Source organism: Zootoca vivipara, chromosome Z2 (assembly GCF_965207765.1).
Source record: "Zootoca vivipara chromosome Z2, rZooViv2.hap1.1, whole genome shotgun sequence".
In the NCBI taxonomy this organism is placed as follows: Eukaryota; Metazoa; Chordata; class Lepidosauria; order Squamata; family Lacertidae; genus Zootoca; species Zootoca vivipara.
Window position 1 is genome coordinate 40,967,620 of NC_142585.1, and position 19,441 is coordinate 40,987,060.

General features: G+C 45.3%; 1 protein-coding gene across 1 annotated transcript; it reads right to left on the minus strand.

Moving 5' to 3' along the window:
* Positions 1-1,559: 1,559 nt before the first annotated feature.
* Positions 1,560-10,731, minus strand: LOC148686643 (uncharacterized). The gene is made up of 6 exons (XM_088665427.1): positions 10,523-10,731; positions 8,991-9,081; positions 5,692-5,801; positions 4,137-4,207; positions 3,140-3,269; positions 1,560-2,106 (listed from the first exon to the last, which is right to left on the minus strand). The coding sequence occupies exons 1-6, from the start codon at positions 10,729-10,731 to the stop codon at positions 1,560-1,562; spliced, it is 1,158 nt and encodes a 385-aa protein (XP_088521553.1).
* Positions 10,732-19,441: the final 8,710 nt, after the last annotated feature.

The window sequence follows — 19,441 nt, forward strand, 5'->3', positions numbered from 1 at the left end:
AGCACAATTCAAAGTGTTGGTGCTGACCTTTAAAGCCCTAAATGGCCTCGGTCCAGTATACCTGAAGGAGTGTCTCCACCTCCATCATTCTGCCCGGACACTGAGGTCCAGCACTGAGGGCCTTCTGGCGGTTCCCTCGTTGCGAGAAGCCAGGTTGCAGGGGAACTAGGCAGAGGGCCTTCTCGGTGGTGGCGCCTGCCCTGTGGAACACCCTCCCAACAGATGTCAAAAAGGAAAACAACTACCAGACTTTTAGAAGACATCTGAAGGCAGCCCTGTTCAGGGAGGCTTTTAATGTTTAATAGATTATTGTGTTTTATTTTTCTGTTGGAAGCTGCCCAGAGTGGCTGGGGAGACCCGGCCAGATGGGTGGGGTATAAATTATTATTATTATTATTATTATTAGTCAGAAACTCCTTGCATGTGATTTGAATCTGCTGGTTCAGGTCCTGCCCTCTGAAGCAGCAGAAAGCAAGCTTGACCCGTCATCCACATGACAGCCCTTTTTTTGAAGGTACTGTATTGTTTATTACCTGCACTTCAACAGCAGCTCCAGGTTACAATAATTTCAAATTCAGTATTTAAAAACTGTTAAAACAAATCACAGTCGCCTTGAAAATACCTCGGGTATCAAAGGAAATGGCAAAGAAGTGCATCTTCAGTGAGAAGTGCATGTAAGCATCTTCCTGGATGCAGGGCAGGAAGGCAGTTTAAAGTGCCAAAGTCATAACCCACAAGCTTTGAAGTAGCTCTAGGTGAGTTTGTGGTACTGGCAAGGAAACACAGAAGTACCACAGCCAGTGTTCCATGCACCCCTCTGAATTGGAACCATAGTTCTTAATTCTCTCCCCCCTGGTCCTTGAATAGAAAAATGATCCTTTACTAAGCCAAGCTGCAAAGAATTAACTCCTAGTCTTACAAGCCAATATGGGATGCAGCTATAGCATCCCTGGCAGATGACTGTCCAGCTTTAGTTTAAGTATCTCCAGTTCCCAAGGCAGGCAGTTCCACTAAACAGCTTTTGGTACTAGAAAGTCCCTCCTAATGTTCACCCTTGCTATTTCTACCCATTTGCTACTTATTAAGTGGACCAGTATTCTGGTCCCTTGGGTCTGCAGGTGTTCCTGCGCTACAACTCCCATAATCTCTGGCCAGTTTAGCCCTAAAGCCAGGGATTATGGGAGTTGTAGTCCAGGAACATCCAGTAATCCAAGGTTGAAGAACGCTGAGTTAGACTCCTTGCTTTCATTCTCTTAATATATACCGTATATATATATATTTTTTAAAAAATAGTTTTATAAAATAAGATTTTATTTGTTGTTGCTATTGTCAAGCATTTCACATGTCTAGAGTATATTTTTAAAAAATTGTTCTTGTTCAGCTAGATGTGACCGTGAAATTGGGATTCCTGCATCCAAAGTCTTCCAGGTGACAATTCCTGGGGGCTTGCACCTCCAGCTCCTCATGACTTTAAAAGAGTTTATCTGCCCCTTTCCCTCACGGGTGTGGGGTACAAGCATCCCAGCCACATTCTCCCTCAACTGCAGGCTGGCAAATGGTTACATGCCAGGGGTGGGGGGGACCTGGGGGCCCAAGGTGTCAGTGCCTTCACTGAAGGAGTCCTGGCTGATATGTGGGATGACAATGGCACTCCGGGTATGAGTGATACCAGCTCTCCTCATGCCAAGGCCGGGCTGTATTCCAGTGCTGTCCACTTCTTTAAACGTCTCCCCATTCCATTTCTCTCTGCTGCTGAAGAGTTGGGTCAGAGAAAATCCTTCATAGCAATCCTTTGCTGACACGGGTCTCAGCTCCGGGGGGCTCCAGGGACAAGTTTGGGACGCAGTAGGTGCATTCCTTCCTTTCATTGCAAGGTACTCACGGAAGACATCTGCCGTGGGCATTGCTTCTTCAGGAGTTGGCTGCTGTTGCTCTGCTGGGCTTGTGGGTTTTTTTTCAGGGACTGCCTCTGTCTTTTTGTTGGCAAGCATCAATTTATTGATTTTGTACGTCAGGCTGGAAAGTCTGTGCGGTAGGGTGTTCAGGGGCATGCATCTCGGAAACTCACTGCCAACCAGGTATTTGGTATCGGTGCTTGCTTTCCTCCTAGGTGTAGAGAAAGAAGCAATGGGGTGTGTGGACCACAGAGAGACAGTTGCACTAATTCTTTTTCGTGAACTGCTCGCTGAATTTGGGCCCAGGGTAGGTAGTCAGAATGCATTCTTCCCATCAGTGGGGATTGGTCCATTAGGGCAAATAGGGCACTGACCCCAGATAGCTCAGTCTGCCAAGCCAGCCCCAACTTGCCCAAATACTGACAAATCCAGGGTACGTGTCGGATTCCTCCTCCTTAGTGTCAGTGTTGCTCTTGTAAAATTCAGCAGGGGAGGAAGAGGATGGGGCAAAGCTAGAATTAGTTAGCTTGGCCTATCATTGGTTCTGGCACCACATACTATTGGACTCCCCATCTTCATGACGCATGTGCCGGGGGGTGACACCAGAAGGTGATTTTGCCTAGGGCGCAAAAAGCCCTAGCGCCGACGCTGCTCCTGCCCACCTAGCAGTTCGAAAGCACGCCAAAGTGCAAGTAGATAAATAGGTACCATTCCAGTGGGAAGGTAAACGGTGTTTCTGTGCGCTGCTCTGGTTCGCCAGAAGTAGCTTTGTCATGCTGGCCACATGACCCGGAAGCTGTCTGCGGACAAACGCTGGCTCCCTCGGCCTATAGAGCAATATGAGCGCCGCAACCCCAGAGTCGGACACGACTGGACCTGATGGTCAGGGGCCCCTTTGCCTTTATCTTTTACCATTACATAGGCTTAGGAGCATGGGAAGCTGCCTTTAAATGCATCAGATAATCCAGCTCACTGTCTACACTGAGTGGTAGCAGCTCTCCAGGGTTTCAGACCAGAGCCATTCCCAGTCCTCCCTGGAGCTGCTGGGGATTGAACGAACCTGGGACCTTCTGCATGCAAAGCAGATGTTCTACCACCAAGCTGAAGCCCTTACCTAGCCATAGGTACATACAAAGCTGCCTTATACTGAGCCAGACCTTTGGTCCATTTAGTTCAGAATTGCCTACACTGACAAGCAGAAGCTCCCCAGGGTTTTAGGTTATGAGAACTAATCCTAACTGTACCTTTGAGCTTTCTTTGTCTCCTGCTGGCACTGAAGATTGTGGATCAATGGCTTATGTCTTGCATTTGTTGTAGAGAGGGTAGAAGGCTGTTGGTTTTCATTTTTGCTGTTGCAATAGTAAAAGGACTTTCCTGCGGAGGAAAGACAGATTTATAAAACATAAAGGGTAACAGTCTGACATCAAGGCATACTTTGAGACTGTCTGGACCAGGCATCCCCAAAATTCAGCCCTCCAGATGTTTTGGACTACAATTCCCACCATCCCTGACCACTGGTCCTCTTAGCTAGGAATCATGGGAATTGTAGGCCAAACCATCTGGAGGGCCGCAGTTTGGGGATGCCTGGTCTGGACTTAATAGTCTTACAGAGCAGAGAGGTTAATGTCCTGTTGATCCAAAGATCTGCACAGGGTGGGGTTTTTTAAATACATACATATACATATATATATATATATATATATATATATATATATATATATATATATATACATATACATATACATATATACATATACACATATATCAATCTTTATTGGTTTCTACATACACAGTAACATATATATAACATAATACACACTCATTACAAATATCCAGCCGCATATTAACATAGATTATTCCTATTAATCCATACAGATAATCCAAATATCCAGCGTATAAGGTCCTGAGAACAGCATGAAAGTTGTTTTATCCATTACAAATTGTTCTTCCCAGGGGAAAATACAGTTCAAGCCATACTACTCAGCAACAGCCATATCTGCAAATATGCTTTGGAGAGTATCTTTAAGACCAGTTTCATTTGCGTAGGGAATAAATAGCCATCATATTGTGTATCGTTTGTCCATTTCCCCCTGCTCTGTTTATCACTTCTAAGTTGTGAGCTGTTTTCTCAGCAACAGCCAATCACCATTTTTAATATCGTCAGTCCAGGGACAGTCTTTGTAATGCATTCCAGTTTCAGCTATAGATAGCCAATGGGTTTACTTTTTTGTTTTGTTTTACCTGGATATATAAACTGGTATTCGGAGACTGCATGATATTGCCTCTTCTCCACAGCGCTGGGTTGTTTCAGCCTTTTTGTCCAGACAGTATGGGAGACAAAGGGATTGAATTGAATGTAGGAAGGGAAGCATTAAATTACATTGAACGACTTGTCATTCAAGTTGAGCCCACCTATTCATTCTTGATGTTGACCGTATGGGCTCATCCACAACTCAGCTTGTCCCACAGCAAAACCTGTGGTTTACTTCTGAAGTGGACCAAATGGCAATTGGGTTCCCCATGGTTTGCTGTTTATTCCAATTCAGCAGTAAAGAGTGGGTTTTCCGGGGGAAAGCTGTGGGGCAAATGCAAAACTGCTTGGACCTGTGCCTAGGAAGCATGCGACAAGCAGAAAACCACTCAGCCCGTGCTTTCTAGGCGCGGGACTAAGAGAAGTGGGGATGAGCCCTTGCAATCGTACTTTGTGTTAAATGTGCCAGAGAGCTATTTCTGGGTGGTGATGTCAAAAGCACTTCTGTAAAGCAAATCGTGTTGTGCAAAGGCACAGTGAGTTAGATGCTCATGGAGTCCTTAAGTACAGGCTCTAGGTCCAGGATACCGTCTTGCTGCAGGCTTGTGTTAAGAGCCCTGACAGGGAGCTGCATATAACACCCTCAATACGGTAAGCTCCCTATGTTATCAGCAGCTTCATGGAGTGTTAATCTGTCAGTCATCCTTCAACAGATAATGTGTGGTTTTAGAAGTGAGTTAAATGTGATCTGTAATCAGATACCCCAGTGTGCTTTTAGAATCTTAAAAGCACCAGTGGAGGCCTCTGATGTTGATGAAAACTGTAGCACAGGAGGAGGGTGGTGCGTAACCTTGGTGTTTTCCTTCTCAAAATACCCACCCCCAAAGTTGCTTTTTAGCTCTGGGGTCTGGAGCAGAAGGAGACAGGTACAATATTCAGCCAACAGGGTCCTTCCTCACAGCAACACACTGTGTGCAAAGTCACCTGGAAACAGACACACATTTTGCACAACAGCAGCTAATTAAAGTCTGAAATGTCCTTAAAGTTTTTAAGGATGACTTTTAAAAGTTTTATAGGACATTGTGAGATGTAGTTTGCTGCTGTGACAAGAGTACAAGCACCTCTCTCACAATTCTGGGCTCTGAAGGGGGACACCATTCCCATCCTGGGTATCCAGGATTGCAATTTTAAATTAATTTTTAAATTGCTTTTTGGATCATAATATCTCAGAATGACATTGGGAATAGGGAGATGTTGTCAGGTAACTTCTATCCAAGGGCTATAGCTCAGTGGTAAAACACTCGCTTTGCAAACAGAAGGTCCTGTGTTCAGTCACCAGCATCTCTAAGTAGTGCTGGGAAAGACCCCCATTTAAAACCCCAGAGAGCTGCTGCCAGTAGGTGTAGTCAATATTGAACTGGATGGACCAATGGTCTGACTCAGTACAAGGCACCTTCTTATGCACCTGTGCTAAGGACGATGGGGATAACAGTTTCCAGAGGGCACCACACATTTATTCAAAACACTGTCTTGTGGTTGCATTACCTTGGGTTTTCTCTTATGCTGATAACATTTTTTCGTTTTCCAGAATTCTCCACTCTTTTGCTGGGCACATGTTTCTCCTTAGCTTTCACCTCAGGAATGTTTAACTGTCCCTGTGTTTGCAAAGCAAAGAAAGACCTGAGGAGGAGCAGGACAGCACATCTGCATCACAAATCTAAACCAGCTTCAAGCCTGATTGACTGCTATGGCTCTGTGGATCTGGAAAGGAATGCTGAAGGTTTTCAGCAGGCATCTAAAACAATGTAGTCAAGGCCTGGCATCAATAGGCAGGAGTTCCAGAGCACTGGTGTTGCCATACTTAGTATTAAATTGTTATCCCTGTGATAACAATTTCAATCTCCCAGGACATTCTATACATGGTCTCAAAGTAGCTGTCTTATTACGAAAGAATTTCAGAAATAGACTGGAAAGAGAAGTTGCTGAATTGCAGCTTATTACCAAACTTAATTGCCGACAAAGGTCCGTATAGTTCAAGCTATGGTTTTCCCAGTAGTGATGTATGGAAGTGAGAGCTGGACCATAAAGAAGGCTGATCGCCGAAGAATTGATGCTTTTGAATTATGGTGCTGGAGGAGACTCTTGAGAGTCCCATGGACTGCAAGAAGATCAAACCTATCCATTCTGAAGGAAATCAGCCCTGAGTGCTCACTGGAAGGACAGATCGTGAAGCTGAGGCTCCAATACTTTGGCCACCTCATGAGAAGAGAAGACTCCCTGGAAAAGACCCTGATGTTGGGAAAGATGGAGGGCACAAGGAGAAGGGGACAACAGAGGACGAGATGGTTGGACAGTGTTCTCAAAGCTACGAACATGAGTTTGACCAAACTGCGGGAGGCAGTGGAAGACAGGAGTGCCTGGCGTGCTATGGTCCATGGGGCCACAAAGAGTTGGACATGACTAAACGACTAAACAACAACAACCAAACTTAAAACCATGGAGAGACCTGGTCTGAATAGAGACATTGGATTCTTATCTCATTATACATGATAAAGCTATATCTAGCCATCTCACCCCTTGCTTTTTCCTGTAAGACCAATTGCAGTCGTTAACAGTCATCAACAGGTTTACCACACCTATCAGCCAATCCCCATTCCCACTATCCTTCTGAGTAGTGCCCCTCCCCACCCTCTCACTATATATATGGGTCTGGTGACTTCTGTTTCAGTGTATCTGAAGAAGTGTACATGCAACACGAAAACTCATACCAATGACAAACTTAGTTACAGGTAGGTAGCCGTGTTGGTCTGAGTCGAAACAAAATAAAAAATTTCCTTCAGTAGCACCTTAAAGACCAACTAAGTTTTTATTTTGGTATGAGCTTTCGTGTGCATGATGAAGTATGCTTGCACATGAAAGCTCATACCAAAATAAAAACTTAGTTGGTCTTTAAGGTGCTACAGGAAGGATTTTATTTCATTTTATCCCTGTGACTTAGACTTGTTAGTTGCTTGTTACTCGAAGTTTGCCAACTGACTTACATTTAAAACATAAATATAAATGCATTATACCATACAAACAGAATTCCCACTAACCTGGAATAGAATGGATTGTGTACAAAGCAAAGCAATGGTTCAACAGTGAAGAAGAGCCTTGCTGGATCTAGTCCAGCAACCTCAAGGCCAGCCCACCTATAAGGCAAGGTGAGGTGACTGCCTAAGGCAGCAGGATCCACAGGGGCAGCAGATCCTAATGTAGATTGTTATTCTCCACTTGTTCCCAGTATGGATCTTCACTCACCCCCTTCTTCCCTTGTGGAGAGGGAGACACCATTTTGTGGTTCACCTAAAGGGCCAAAACGTCTTGGGCTGGTCCTGAGCGTTTTGTTCTCACAGTGACCAACCAGATGCATCACGCCCCCATATATAAGACGACCCCCTATTTTTTTTAGCCCAAAATTAAGAAATAAATAATTGCAACATTCCGTGTATAAGATGACCCCAATTTTAAACTTAATTTTTTTTGGGGGGGGGGGAATATAGTATTATACATGGGAAAATACAGTAATTTTATTTTCCTTCTGCCTTTCCATAGGTAAACCCATGCTCAAGGTGGCTTACAACATGGGGGTAGGGCAGGGCGGGGAACGTAATTACAAAAAGAAGCCATAAACAATAAATAAAACAACATCAAAAAGCGCACAGCCAAATGGAACAATTTCCACACATGATAAGGTATAAAGGATTAGCATCAATAACAGCAGCAACGTCCCACCCCCACCCCCCAAACAATACAATACATGGCAACAGTCATCAGATGAAGATAGGAACATTTCTCACTGCTCCCAACTCGCCCTCCTTGACCACCATTTTTTTGTCCCCCACACCTGCAGAACATTTCCTCCACCACTACACCAACGGGACACAACGCACACACCCTCCACTACCCTGAAATAGTAAAAAGGTGAAGGTAAAGGGACCCCTGACCATTAGGTCCAGTCGTGACCGACTCTGGGGTTGCGCGCTCATCTCGCATTATTGGCCGAGGGAGCCGGCGTATAGCTTCCAGGTCATGTGGCCAGCATGACAAAGCCGCTTCTGGCAAACCAGAGCAGCACATGGAAACGCCGTTTACCTTCCCGCTGTAGCGGTTCCTATTTATCTACTTGCATTTTGACGTGCTTTCGAACTGCTAGGTTGGCAGGAGCTGGGACCAAGCAATGGGAGCTCACCCCGTCACAGGGATTCGAACCGCCGACCTTCTGATCAGCAAGCCCTAGGCTCAGTGGTTTAACCCACAGCGCCACCTGGGTCCCTACTACACCACTACACCAACGGGACACAATGCACACACCCTCCACTATCCTGAAATAAAAACCCTTAATCCTGATTTTATTTTATTCTTTGGTGAGATAAATAAATAAATGATGTTTAAGAAAGGAGCAAGATTAGACGTGGGCACGCAAAGCTTAAAAAAAATGAAGAAAAAGACTCCTTGCCCTCTGCTCCGCTCCCCCTTTATTCCTGCCCAGGGCAGCCCTGCCCTCTGCCTGCCCCTCATAGCCAGCTTGTCACATGGGGCTGGGCCCCAGCAGTGGCAGGCCTCTCCTCCTCCTTGCTCACCCCGCAGCAGCTGCTACAAGCTCCAAGGGAGGAGGTTGACAAATGCGACCATAGAAAGGTCACATAAAGAAGGCTGACCTTTCAGCTCCCTCGCTGCCACCGCTTAGGGACAAGCGCTGGCTCATTCTCCTCCCTGGGCTGTGATGGTGGCAGCGCTGTCGGGGAGGAAATAGGGACATTCTGAGGTTGAAACTGTAATTGTAATTTATGTAGTTTGGATACCTTGAAAGGAAGGATTTCAACCTTGGGGTCTGGTGTGAAGTTGATTATGGCCCCCTTGAAACTGCACCTCTCTTGGCTTTGGAGTGGCAGCCTGTACAAGACAAAACAGACAAAAAGCAGATAAACATCTGCTAGGAATCATCGGTGCTCCTGGCATTACAACAGGCATCCTTTTTACCATGCACTCATGGTGTCACTCTCAATACTGTTTGTAGCTGCAAATGTTCCAGGGCAGACATGCCGCTTTGTTTCCAACCGGTGGATGTCCTGTAACTTCCTGCTGAAATTATTGCATTTCTTTTCATACCACAAATGCTCTGGTTGGTTTATTTTATTTACTTTGCTCAGTTTTTAATGTACTTATTATAAGCAACAATCATGCAGTAGCAATGAAGAAGCATCCCAGGACAACTAATAAAGTGAATGACATGTGGATGGTGCAGTATAAACCCAGCACTAACACACTATTAGTACACGTGGGTGGCGCTATGATCTAAACCACAGAGCCTAGGGCTTGCTGATCAGAAGGTCAGCAGTTCGAATCCCTGCAACAGGGTGAGCTCCCGTTGCCCGGTCCCTGCTCCTGCCAATCTAGCAGTTCGAAAGCATGCCAAAGTGCAGGTAGATAAATAGGTACCATTCCGGTGGGAAGGTAAACGGTGTTTCCATGCTCTGCTCTAGTTCGCCAGAAGTAGCTTTGTCTGCAGACAAATGCCAGCTCCCTTGGCCTATAGAGCGAGATGAGCGCCGCAACCCCAGAGTCGTCCGCGACTGGATCTAATGATCAGGGGTACCTTTACCTTTAATGCACTATTATTGTGACAATGACATGTTGCAGAATACTGCCGCAAATGGCAAAAGTGAAAACCCTTAGTCCAACGTGTCCTGCATCCAACCTTTCATAATCTCAAAGTGTACCATTATCAAGACCTGTGTTCCAGAGCACCTTTACATGAATTTTAAAGGTTGCCATCTGATCCTGTGCTGGGAATTCTAGCTCTGTGAGAGGGGAACTCTAGCTTCCAGTATTGATTAGGGGAAACTGATGTGTTTTAAGTGTGTGTTAAATGTGCTTTATCATGTGCTTTATGAAGCCTCTGACCTGGGATTTGGAACAGATCCATTATCCCAAATTTTGACCTAACACCCAGGCAGTTTGTTATCTGCATTCATTCATTATTTTATTTTATTTTATTTTAAGCTTGGTTGCAGGAAAAATACCCTCAATGAGATAAAACAATAAAATTTTCACTAAAAGATTTTACAACCACAATTTAAAGCATACAGAAAGTTAAAACTGCAAAAAATAGGCTATAACATGCTAACTTTCTAAACATCTGGGTAGGCCTGTCTAAATAAGAATGTCTTCAGCAGGATCCCAAAAGAATACAGCAAAGATGCCTGCCTGGTATCAAGAGGCAGGGAGTTCCAAAGGGTTGATGCTGCCACACGAGACAATTGAGTTCTTACAGAGGCAGTGCACGTATCAGGTGTGGATGGGGAGAAGCCAATGAGAGATGATGCCCCTTTACCTAAGGGCTGAGCAGCTTCTGCCTTGCACTTTGAGCTTGCTGGTGCACTTGGTCCTTTTTCGTTGGGAGCAGCAAGGTTTTCTTCGTCTCCTCCGTATGCGCCTCTTCTTCTTCCGTGGCTGCTTAAGGAGCTGTGCTGAGCTGGGTTCCACGGTGTTGGGCTTGCTTTTTCCCTTCTGGGCAACCTTCGGTAAGCTTCCTCCGTACATTTGGGTACCCAGTGACCTGTTTGCAAAGATGGGAGTTATTATGTACACAGCAGGGAGGGGAGGGGAGGGGATGGAGAAAGAGATGAGCCACCTGGGCACAATAGGGCAAGAGGAGGTTCTGGCAGAAGTACGCTTTCTAACAAAGGAATGGGGAACCTCAGGCTCAGGGACTGAATGAGCGGTCCTCACAGCCTCTCTATTGTTGGAAATGCAACAGCAGGGATCAAATTTTAGGTTGTAATTTAGAGTATTAATTCTGTTCTCTGTAAACTACATAAGGAGTGGTGCTGGAGGAATGGCTTAGCAGCCAGAACATGTAGCATGATCTCTGGTGAGATATCATGTGCTCTGATTGGCTGTGTAGTTCTGGGGGAGCTTTCCTCTGCATGTTTGGTGGAATGTCTCCTTGCTATGTAGAAGGCCTGGAGTAAGAAAGACGAAACAGGCTCCCACAACCCCTGCAACCTTTCAGCAAACTGGTTGTGCTGTCCTGCGATAAGTCTGTGGTCTAACCGGGGACCATATGGCCCCCTAGGGGCCCCCAGGATATTCCAAGGGGACCACAGGTGAAAAATGCATAAATGGGGGGGCCACAGCATGAGTTTGGGAAAAACACTGGTCTAGCTCCTTGGTCTCAGAACTGTGCCTATGACCAAATCAAACCCAGAAAGGGGGATTGACTTCTTATCTGGGCCAAAATGTTTAATAAATGGAAAATAATTAATTAAAAGCCTTTGTAATCAACTCAAAGGGCATCTCCAATTTAGCAGGCAACATGTTGCTTTTGGGTTTTACTAATCTGAGTCAGTGATGGTGGTGGTCAGGACTCCTCTAGGGCAGGAGGCAACATTACTGGGTGACATTGGCTGACAAGGGACCCAGGTGGCGCTGTGGTTAAATCACTGAGCCTAGGGCTTGCTGATCAGAAGGTTGGCGGTTCGAATCCCTGTGACGGGGTGAGCTCCCATTGCTTGGCCCCAGCTCCTGCCAACCTAGCACTTCGAAAGCACGGCAAAATGCAAGTACAGTGGTACCTCGGTTTATGAACACAATTGGTTCCGGAAGTCTGTTCATAAACTGAAGCGTTCATAAACTGAAGTGAACTTTCCCATTGAAAGTAATGGAAAGTGGATTAATACGTTCCAGACGGGTCCGCGGAGTACTTAAACTGAAGCGTTCATAAACTGAAGCGAACTTTCCCATTGAAAGTAATGGAAAGTGGATTAATCCGTTCCAGACGGGTCCGCGGAGTACTCAACCTGAAGCGTACTTAACCCGAAGCATGGGTGTAATTGGTTCTGGAAGTCGGTTCATAAACTGAAGCGTTCATAAACTGAAGCGAACTTTCCCATTGAAAGTAATGGAAAGTGAATTAATCCGTTCCAGATGGGTCCGCGGCGTACGTAAACCGAAAATTCATAAACCGAGGTGTTCGTAAACCGAGGTTCCACTGTAGATAAATAGGAACCGCTACAGTGGGAAGGTAAACGGCGTTTCCGTGTGCTGCTCTGGTTTGCCAGAAGCGGCTTTGCCATGCTGGCCACATGACCTGGAAGCTATACGCCGGCTCCCTCGGCCAATAATGCGAGATGAGCGCGCAACCCCAGAGTCGGTCACGACTGGACCTAATGGTCAGGGGTCCCTTTACCTTTACCTTTACTTAATCTGAGTCAGTGATGGTGGTGGTCAGGACTCCTCTAGGGCAGGAGGCAACATTACTGGGTGGCATTGGCTGATAGGCAGGGCGGGGCAGGGTTCAATCCTGCTTGGTGCAGCTTCGTCTGTGGATCCCATGCAGGAAATGCGCTGGCAAAGCAGAGAGCAAGACTGATGTCTCTGTGCATTAGGAGTACCAAAGCTGATAACCTGCCTTCCATCTCCTTGGGTCAGCTTTCACAGAAGGGTGGGACTGCCCACCCAATAGTCACCTGATGTCATCATGATGTCAGAAGATGAACAGGTGAGTCGCCCCTGTCCACCTCTCACAGTTGACCCAGCTAAGCAGGGTCCTGTATGGTTTCAAATTGGATGGGGGACCAGGTGTTGAGACTCCTGCATTGCAAGGGGTTGGACTGGATGACCCTCAGGGTCCCTTGCAACTCCACCATTACATGATTTTATTATTACATGATTTAGCTACCCTGTCCAATAAAAGCTTCCCCACCCCTGAACTAAGTTATACTCAGAGTAGACCCATTGAAGTTGGCAGATCTAAGCCATGTCTATTAATTTAAATGGGCCTATTCCAAATGTGACTAACATTGGACGCAATCCTTTGTTTGCTAATGTTAATTGTTTTTAATACACGTGTTTCTGAAAACTGCAGATGGAACAGAAGAGATTACCACTCTTCCCTCTCTACAGAGGCATCTGCTTTGTCTAAAAACACAGAACGTATCATTATTTAACAGTATTGTCTTGATTCATATGCAAATGAATGCAGATGTAATTGGTTGAAATGGATTAATAAGAGAGACCCAGTGTGGTGGTAGAGTGCTGGGCTAGGACTAGGGAGACTGGGGTTCAAATCCCCACTCAGCTACAAAACTCACTGGGTGACCTTGGGGCTGCCATTCTCTCCCAGTCTGTCCTACCTCACAGGGTTGTTCTGAGGATATAAGAGAGAAGAGGAGAAGTGTGTAACCAACCACCTTGAGCTACTTGGAGAAAAGGTGGGATATAGATGTAATAATAAAATAACAAGTAATAAAATAAGTTTTCATTAATAAAATTTTTTAAATAGTTTTTAAAAACTGGTCTACATTTCTTCTTGTTTTAGTGTTAATTACTGTATTTTGTTTTTTCCAGTTCAAGTGCTGTGCTAGGTTTTATTCTTAACTCCTGTTGTTAAATGAATGGCACCAGAATTATCAAATAGTGGGGTAGAGCTTTCAAACAATGAACATTCTGTTCCCTTGACCTGTCGCATCACAAGACCACCCACCCACCCATCCATCTTCCTATATTTTTATCTTACTAATACTGTTCCACACTCCTTTCATAAGCCCCCTGCATTAGTTTAGAAAATGAGCCACTCCAATTCCTCCTTTCCTAAGAGAAGTTAAAATCAGATAGTGCCCAAGTGAGGGTGAACGGACATCCAGAAGTAGAAGCAGAAACATTTAAGAATGGTTGTGGAAATAAACTCAGCAGTGCCCTCAGGGTTGGACCTTCAGGGCAAACACACAGACGTTCCATTTACTCAGATGATACAGGAGGGTGTGAAGCAGGGTTGGTAAGGGATGTGGCTCGGGGAGAGTCCTCAGGGCCAGTTAGAGAGGCCTCTGGGCTTCTCCATCCCTGATCTAAAAAGAAGAGGCATCAACAGACCATTGTGACATTTTTATGTTTACAATTTGCCTAACTTCAGTGAAGTTATCATATTCTGTAAGCTGATGGCATTCCCAAAGGCATCTGGTTGGCCATTATGATAACAGACTGCTGGACTAGATGGGTCATTGGAGTGATGCAGCAGAACACCTCCTGTGTTTAACAAAAATACTGTTGCTGTCCTCACTCACCTTGGGCAGGTTGCTGCTTTCACTGTCAAGACTGAAGGAGAGACTTAATAAAAACAGCAGAATCCATGGGCTAAATTTGCCCATGAGGGAGTCCACTTGCACAATGGGAGCAAAGAAGCTGCCAGTTATACCTTTCTCAGGTACCCTGGCAACTGCCTCTGTTGCTATGGGAACCAGATTCTAACTTCCTTCCATGTGGTAATCTGTTTCTCTGTTGATAAACTTTGTTCCTGGATTAGCCCCTTTCCACGCATACGGTTGGGTCCACTTAAATGTCACATACTTGATTCGTTGTTGGTTTTTTAATTTAAAAAAACCTTTTCCCGCTCCACACAAAGTTCTTTTTTTCCTTCAGAAAAAGGAGCAGCAGAGAAAGAAATGAAATATACCGCTACCAGTCACAATGGCTACATTCTACCCTTCATTACTGGAGGCAGTAGGTCTCTGAATGCCCAATTCCCGGGATTTGCATGTGGGGAGAGTGTTGCTACACTCAGGCCCTGCTTGCACGTGTTTCCCACTGGAACATATGGTTGACCACTGTGAGAACAGGAAGCTGGGCTAGGTAGGTGTCTGGCTTGATTGTCCAGCAACCCTGTGGGTGCCCTGCTGCCAATGGTGAAGAAACAGCGGTTTGGGGCCACAGCACATCCATTTTGGTTGAGATGTTGACTGAAGTTGTGTGAGATCTTGTGGAGTGTGCAATATCTCACACGATTTTGGGCGAGCTCTCGAAATTAGCATGGTAAGCATTGCAAGAATCTGGCATGTTTAAGGAAAATGCTTACCCCAGAGAATCTTGTGAACTGTAGCTTACCTTCACAAAGCTACAATTCTGAGCAACTTTAAGAAGGCTAAAATTCCCAAGATTAATTGGTGGCGGCAGTGGGGAGATTTGTGTGTTTTAAATGCAGCCTGCATCTGAAGTAGCAGTGGATATTTTTTTTAAAAAAAAATCTCTGTGCCCAGCTTATCCACACAGACTCCCCTGCCCCCCACATTCCTGTCTTGTACTGGACATCAGTGAGAAACAACTCATTCCCCACACTGGCTCCACTCAAACAATTTCTGCATATTAAGGTAAAGGTAAAGGACCCCTGACAGTTAAGTCCAGTCGCAGACGACTCTGAGGTTGTGGTGCTCATCTCTCTTTACAGGCCGAGGGAGCCAGCGTTTGTCCACAGACAGTTTTTCTGGGTCATTTGGCCAGCATGACTAAGCCATTTCTGGCGCAATGGAATACCGACACCAGAGCAGCACACAGAAATGCCGTTTACCTTCCTGCTGGAGCGGTACCTATTAATCTACTTGCACTTTGACGTGCTTTCGAACTGCTAGGTTGGCAGGAGCTGGGACTGAGCAACAGGAGCTCACCCCGTTGCAGGGATTCAAACCACCAACCTTCTGATCAGCAAGCCCAAGAGGCTCAGTGGCTTAGACCACAGCGCCACCTGCGTCCCCTTCTGCATATTACCTGCATTGTTATACACATATAGGTGTAATTATAAGCACATTATTATACATATACTGTAATAATATACACATGTACATTCAAGTTTTCCTGAAGTAGCCAGCACATTAACATGTGCATACCATAATAGATACAGCTGTACCAAAATACTTCGGTATTGATGCTTACAGTTTATACTACAGAAGTTTATTATAACAAAGGCTTTAACTCTTTCATACGCACTATAGGTATGGCATATGTAAAGGTCTGTGCATAAGTCAGGCTTTTTTCTTTTATATAACAACAAGTGGCTTGATGCAACAAATGGTGCTAAACGGGCAAAGCTCTTTTGGGTTGGAACTGCTAATTCCCATGTAACTGCTAATTTCCATGTATTTTATAACCTGTTCCTCCTCCTAGAGCATTTTGAATAAAGAATGCCAATATAATCATTAGGAATTAGAGATGGTCAGCTTCGTCAATTTTGGTTTCTCCCAGTTCCCCATGTTTCCAGTCTTAAATTCAATTCTCCACACTTCCACATCAGTTTGCAATTACCTTCCTTTTTTTTTAAAGGACTCATGAAAATTTATCAGCAATTTAGTGCAAATTTCTCCTAAGGTACAAATTATTATATGCAGGTTGACCTACTATACACTATGACAAGCAATTTTGCTTAATATAATGCACTTTTGAATGTTATTTTAACCAATTATGCATTTTAATGTGCACTTCAGTTTATCCATTTTCACATGCTTTACTTGGCTAGAGAACTGCACTGCAAAATTCAAGGAGCTGTAAATTTTGAAGAATTGCTATGTTTCAGCTCCTGAATTGTTTTGAAAAGTGCAAATTAAATGCAAGCTGAATTGAATATCTTCTCAATCCTTATTACACAGTCAAAGGTAATACTGGAGCAAGACTCAGGAGTTTGACTGAATCTGTGGGTGTAAGGGTGTGAACAAAGCCAGATTTAAACTTGCAGTACATTGTTTAGGTGATCACCATACTAAATGTACAGAGAGGCGAGAGAATAATGCCAACGTTTTCCTGCCTTGGTGGTGAATCTGGAAATGTAGCCATTCTTCTTATAAGGACTCCGTTTCCCAAATCTTCATTAGTCTTTAAGACTCTATAGTTTTTGCTGCAAGAGACGAACATGGCTACCCCTCCACAAAATATTTGCAGAAGGCTAATGTCCATAGACGTCTAGGTCCTCCTGATAAGCTGGCTTTGGACCCCTGCAACACTGTAAGGGAGGCAGCTAACCGGTGCTTTTTCTGCTCCTGCTCCTCCAAATGGATTGATCTGGAGACAAGCTTGTTTTGTGTCTCAAGAAACGTGCAAAAAGCTCCTTTGTTCTTGCGTCTGCCTGCACAGGCATCTGCAGAACGATGCAGTAAATAGCACCAGAGCGGAGGACAGGAGCTAGCCTGCGGACAGACAAGAGATGGTGGTGGAGGCAGAGGGGCAGACGGCGACAAGATGTGTGGCCACATCAGAGCTGCTCAGCGGCATGGAAAGCACCTGCCTCCTGACTCCAACAGCAGTAAATCACTCTGCACGGTCCCAGCCAGCAAGCCATCATTTATGACAGCTGCTTTTGCATCCCCACTCCTCCTGTTTGCCAGACAAAGACGGAAGAGCAGACAAGAATTATCCCTCCTCTGCCTTTTGCTCCGTTGCATCCATGTCCCCCGGGCCCAATGAAGCAGACCCAGAAGTGCCCCCAATGGACCCGGCCATCCTCATCTTCCTCCTTTATCTGATGATCATCCACGAGCTTGTGAGCGGCTGGATGGAGTATCAGAAGCAGGCAACCAAACCCAAGAAGCAAGCTGGGCCTCTCTGGTCATCCAGGTAAGCTGATTAATGCTGAAGTATAAAGGTAAGAGAGGATTCACCCAGAACAGCAAAACATAGGTGTGTATGTTTGCATGTGTGTGTGTGTGTGCACGTGAAACATTTTTACATGCCAAACATGTGCTCTGCCGCTGAACTAGGGCTCTTGTCGCCCCCTGAGACTCTCTGTCTGCACACTGTGTGACATAATTGGGTGGCAGAATTTTTGACTGCCAGCATGTACCGGTGCTGCAGATACACACAATATCACACAATGCTCTGTGTTAATTCATCTGAAATAATGAGGCCGCCTAACCCTGGTTTTGACACCCCAAATTACTTACAGGCAGCATGTTTATTGAGCATTCATCCCTCTTGGCTTGCACACAGCTTACAGTAGGGTTAGACCACGTCCAGTCTTTATTGAGCATTTGTTCGGATTTGTTTACAGAGCATCATTAAGACAATCAGCATTCATCTTGCACTCATCCTGATTTGCTTGCAGGGTGTTTACACGTCTTCCTCCTATCAAGTCTCCCCCACCAGGAATCCTTTTAATTGTGCATTCATGATTATTTGTGCTCATGATGACCTCAGGATGGATATACACAATCCTGCTTTCAACACCATTTGCAAAAGTTTTTGGACAGACATGCTTCTGTGCTTCCCGTTGGTGAATGTTCCGTAACTTCCTGCTGAAACCTGTAACTTTTTATACTACAAATGTTCCCAAGGGGCAGGGTGTCACACCTTTGCTGCACTATAGCACAAGGCGGCAGTAATGTCGTGACATCGGGAAAGTCTTGCAGAACAACTAACAAAGCAGAATGATGTGTGGATGGTCCAGTATAAATCCACCGCTAATGGACTATTATGCCCATGGTATATTGCGGGAGGGGGGGGGAAGGGGGAGACCAGGGACCACCAACCTAGCAGGGCCCTCCTTTGGCCAAACCAGTTTTCAGTGCTTTTCCCTGCAATGTTTCTAACTGGAAATAGTCTGATAAAAGGGGTGAAATCGCTAAGCTAGTGTGACAGAGAGTGTGACAGAGAGCACAGATCTAAATTAAACTGTATGCACTTGAATCCCTCCTGAAAAATACTGGTAATATTACTCTAATGCAAAACAGACCACCACCACTGAGTCGAAAGATTGGCAAGAAAAACGAAATCCAGAATCGCCAGGCTCTGAATGTTGCAAGTTGGCTAAATGATCTCGAGGAGGAGGGGAAGGGCCATAGCTCAGAAGCAGAGCACCCACTTTGCATGCAGAAGGACCCTGGTTCAGTCCCTGTTATCTCTAGACAGAGCTGGGAGAGGCCCTCATCTGAAACCCCAGAAGCCCTCAGCCACTGCTGATCAGTGCTGAGCACAACTTTTCAGACAGTGGATCAAGACCACCAGGTGGGTTGCAAGGCCATCTCGGGTGGGTCACGGCAAAGCTCTCTTGCTGACATGTCTGACTCCCGGTAAGCCTGACCAAACCAAAGCAACACCGCATGCACTGTTTGAGCTAGGAAACATTCTTCTGATGAGACACACATTTTATTCATTTCCATGGATGCCACAAAGTGGCAGGAGAAAGGCAAATGCCTTCTTCAACAGGGAATACTGTATATTCTTCCTTATCACCTTCCTGTAGCTATGCTTGTAGTGAGGGAGCTCTCTGTGGAGCAGGGACAAGTCTGTTTGCTTTCTAGTCTGTTTCTATGGCTTTCTAGACTTCTCCCAGTATGGAAGTATGCTGGGGACTAGAATGCAGAAGTGTCTACTGCGGTTGGCAGCTGGGCAGTTGTACAGCACCTACCATCATGAGTCTTAAAGAAAACCCACTGGATTTCAATAGCTTCTCAGCCGTTTGGATAAGAACAAGTGCAAAAATCATTGGTTTTCATTT

Coding starts and splice junctions, on each gene's coding strand:
- LOC148686643 (XM_088665427.1), bottom strand. CDS start 10,731: ATGTACGGAGGAAGCTTACCGAAGGTTGCCCAGAAGGGAAAAAGCAAG. Junction 5,802..8,990: donor TTGAAATCCTTCCTTTCAAG/GTATCCAAACTA, acceptor TTGCAAACACAG/GGACAGTTAAACATTCCTGA. Junction 2,107..3,139: donor GAGACAAAGAAAGCTCAAAG/GTACAGTTAGGA, acceptor CTCTACACCTAG/GAGGAAAGCAAGCACCGATA.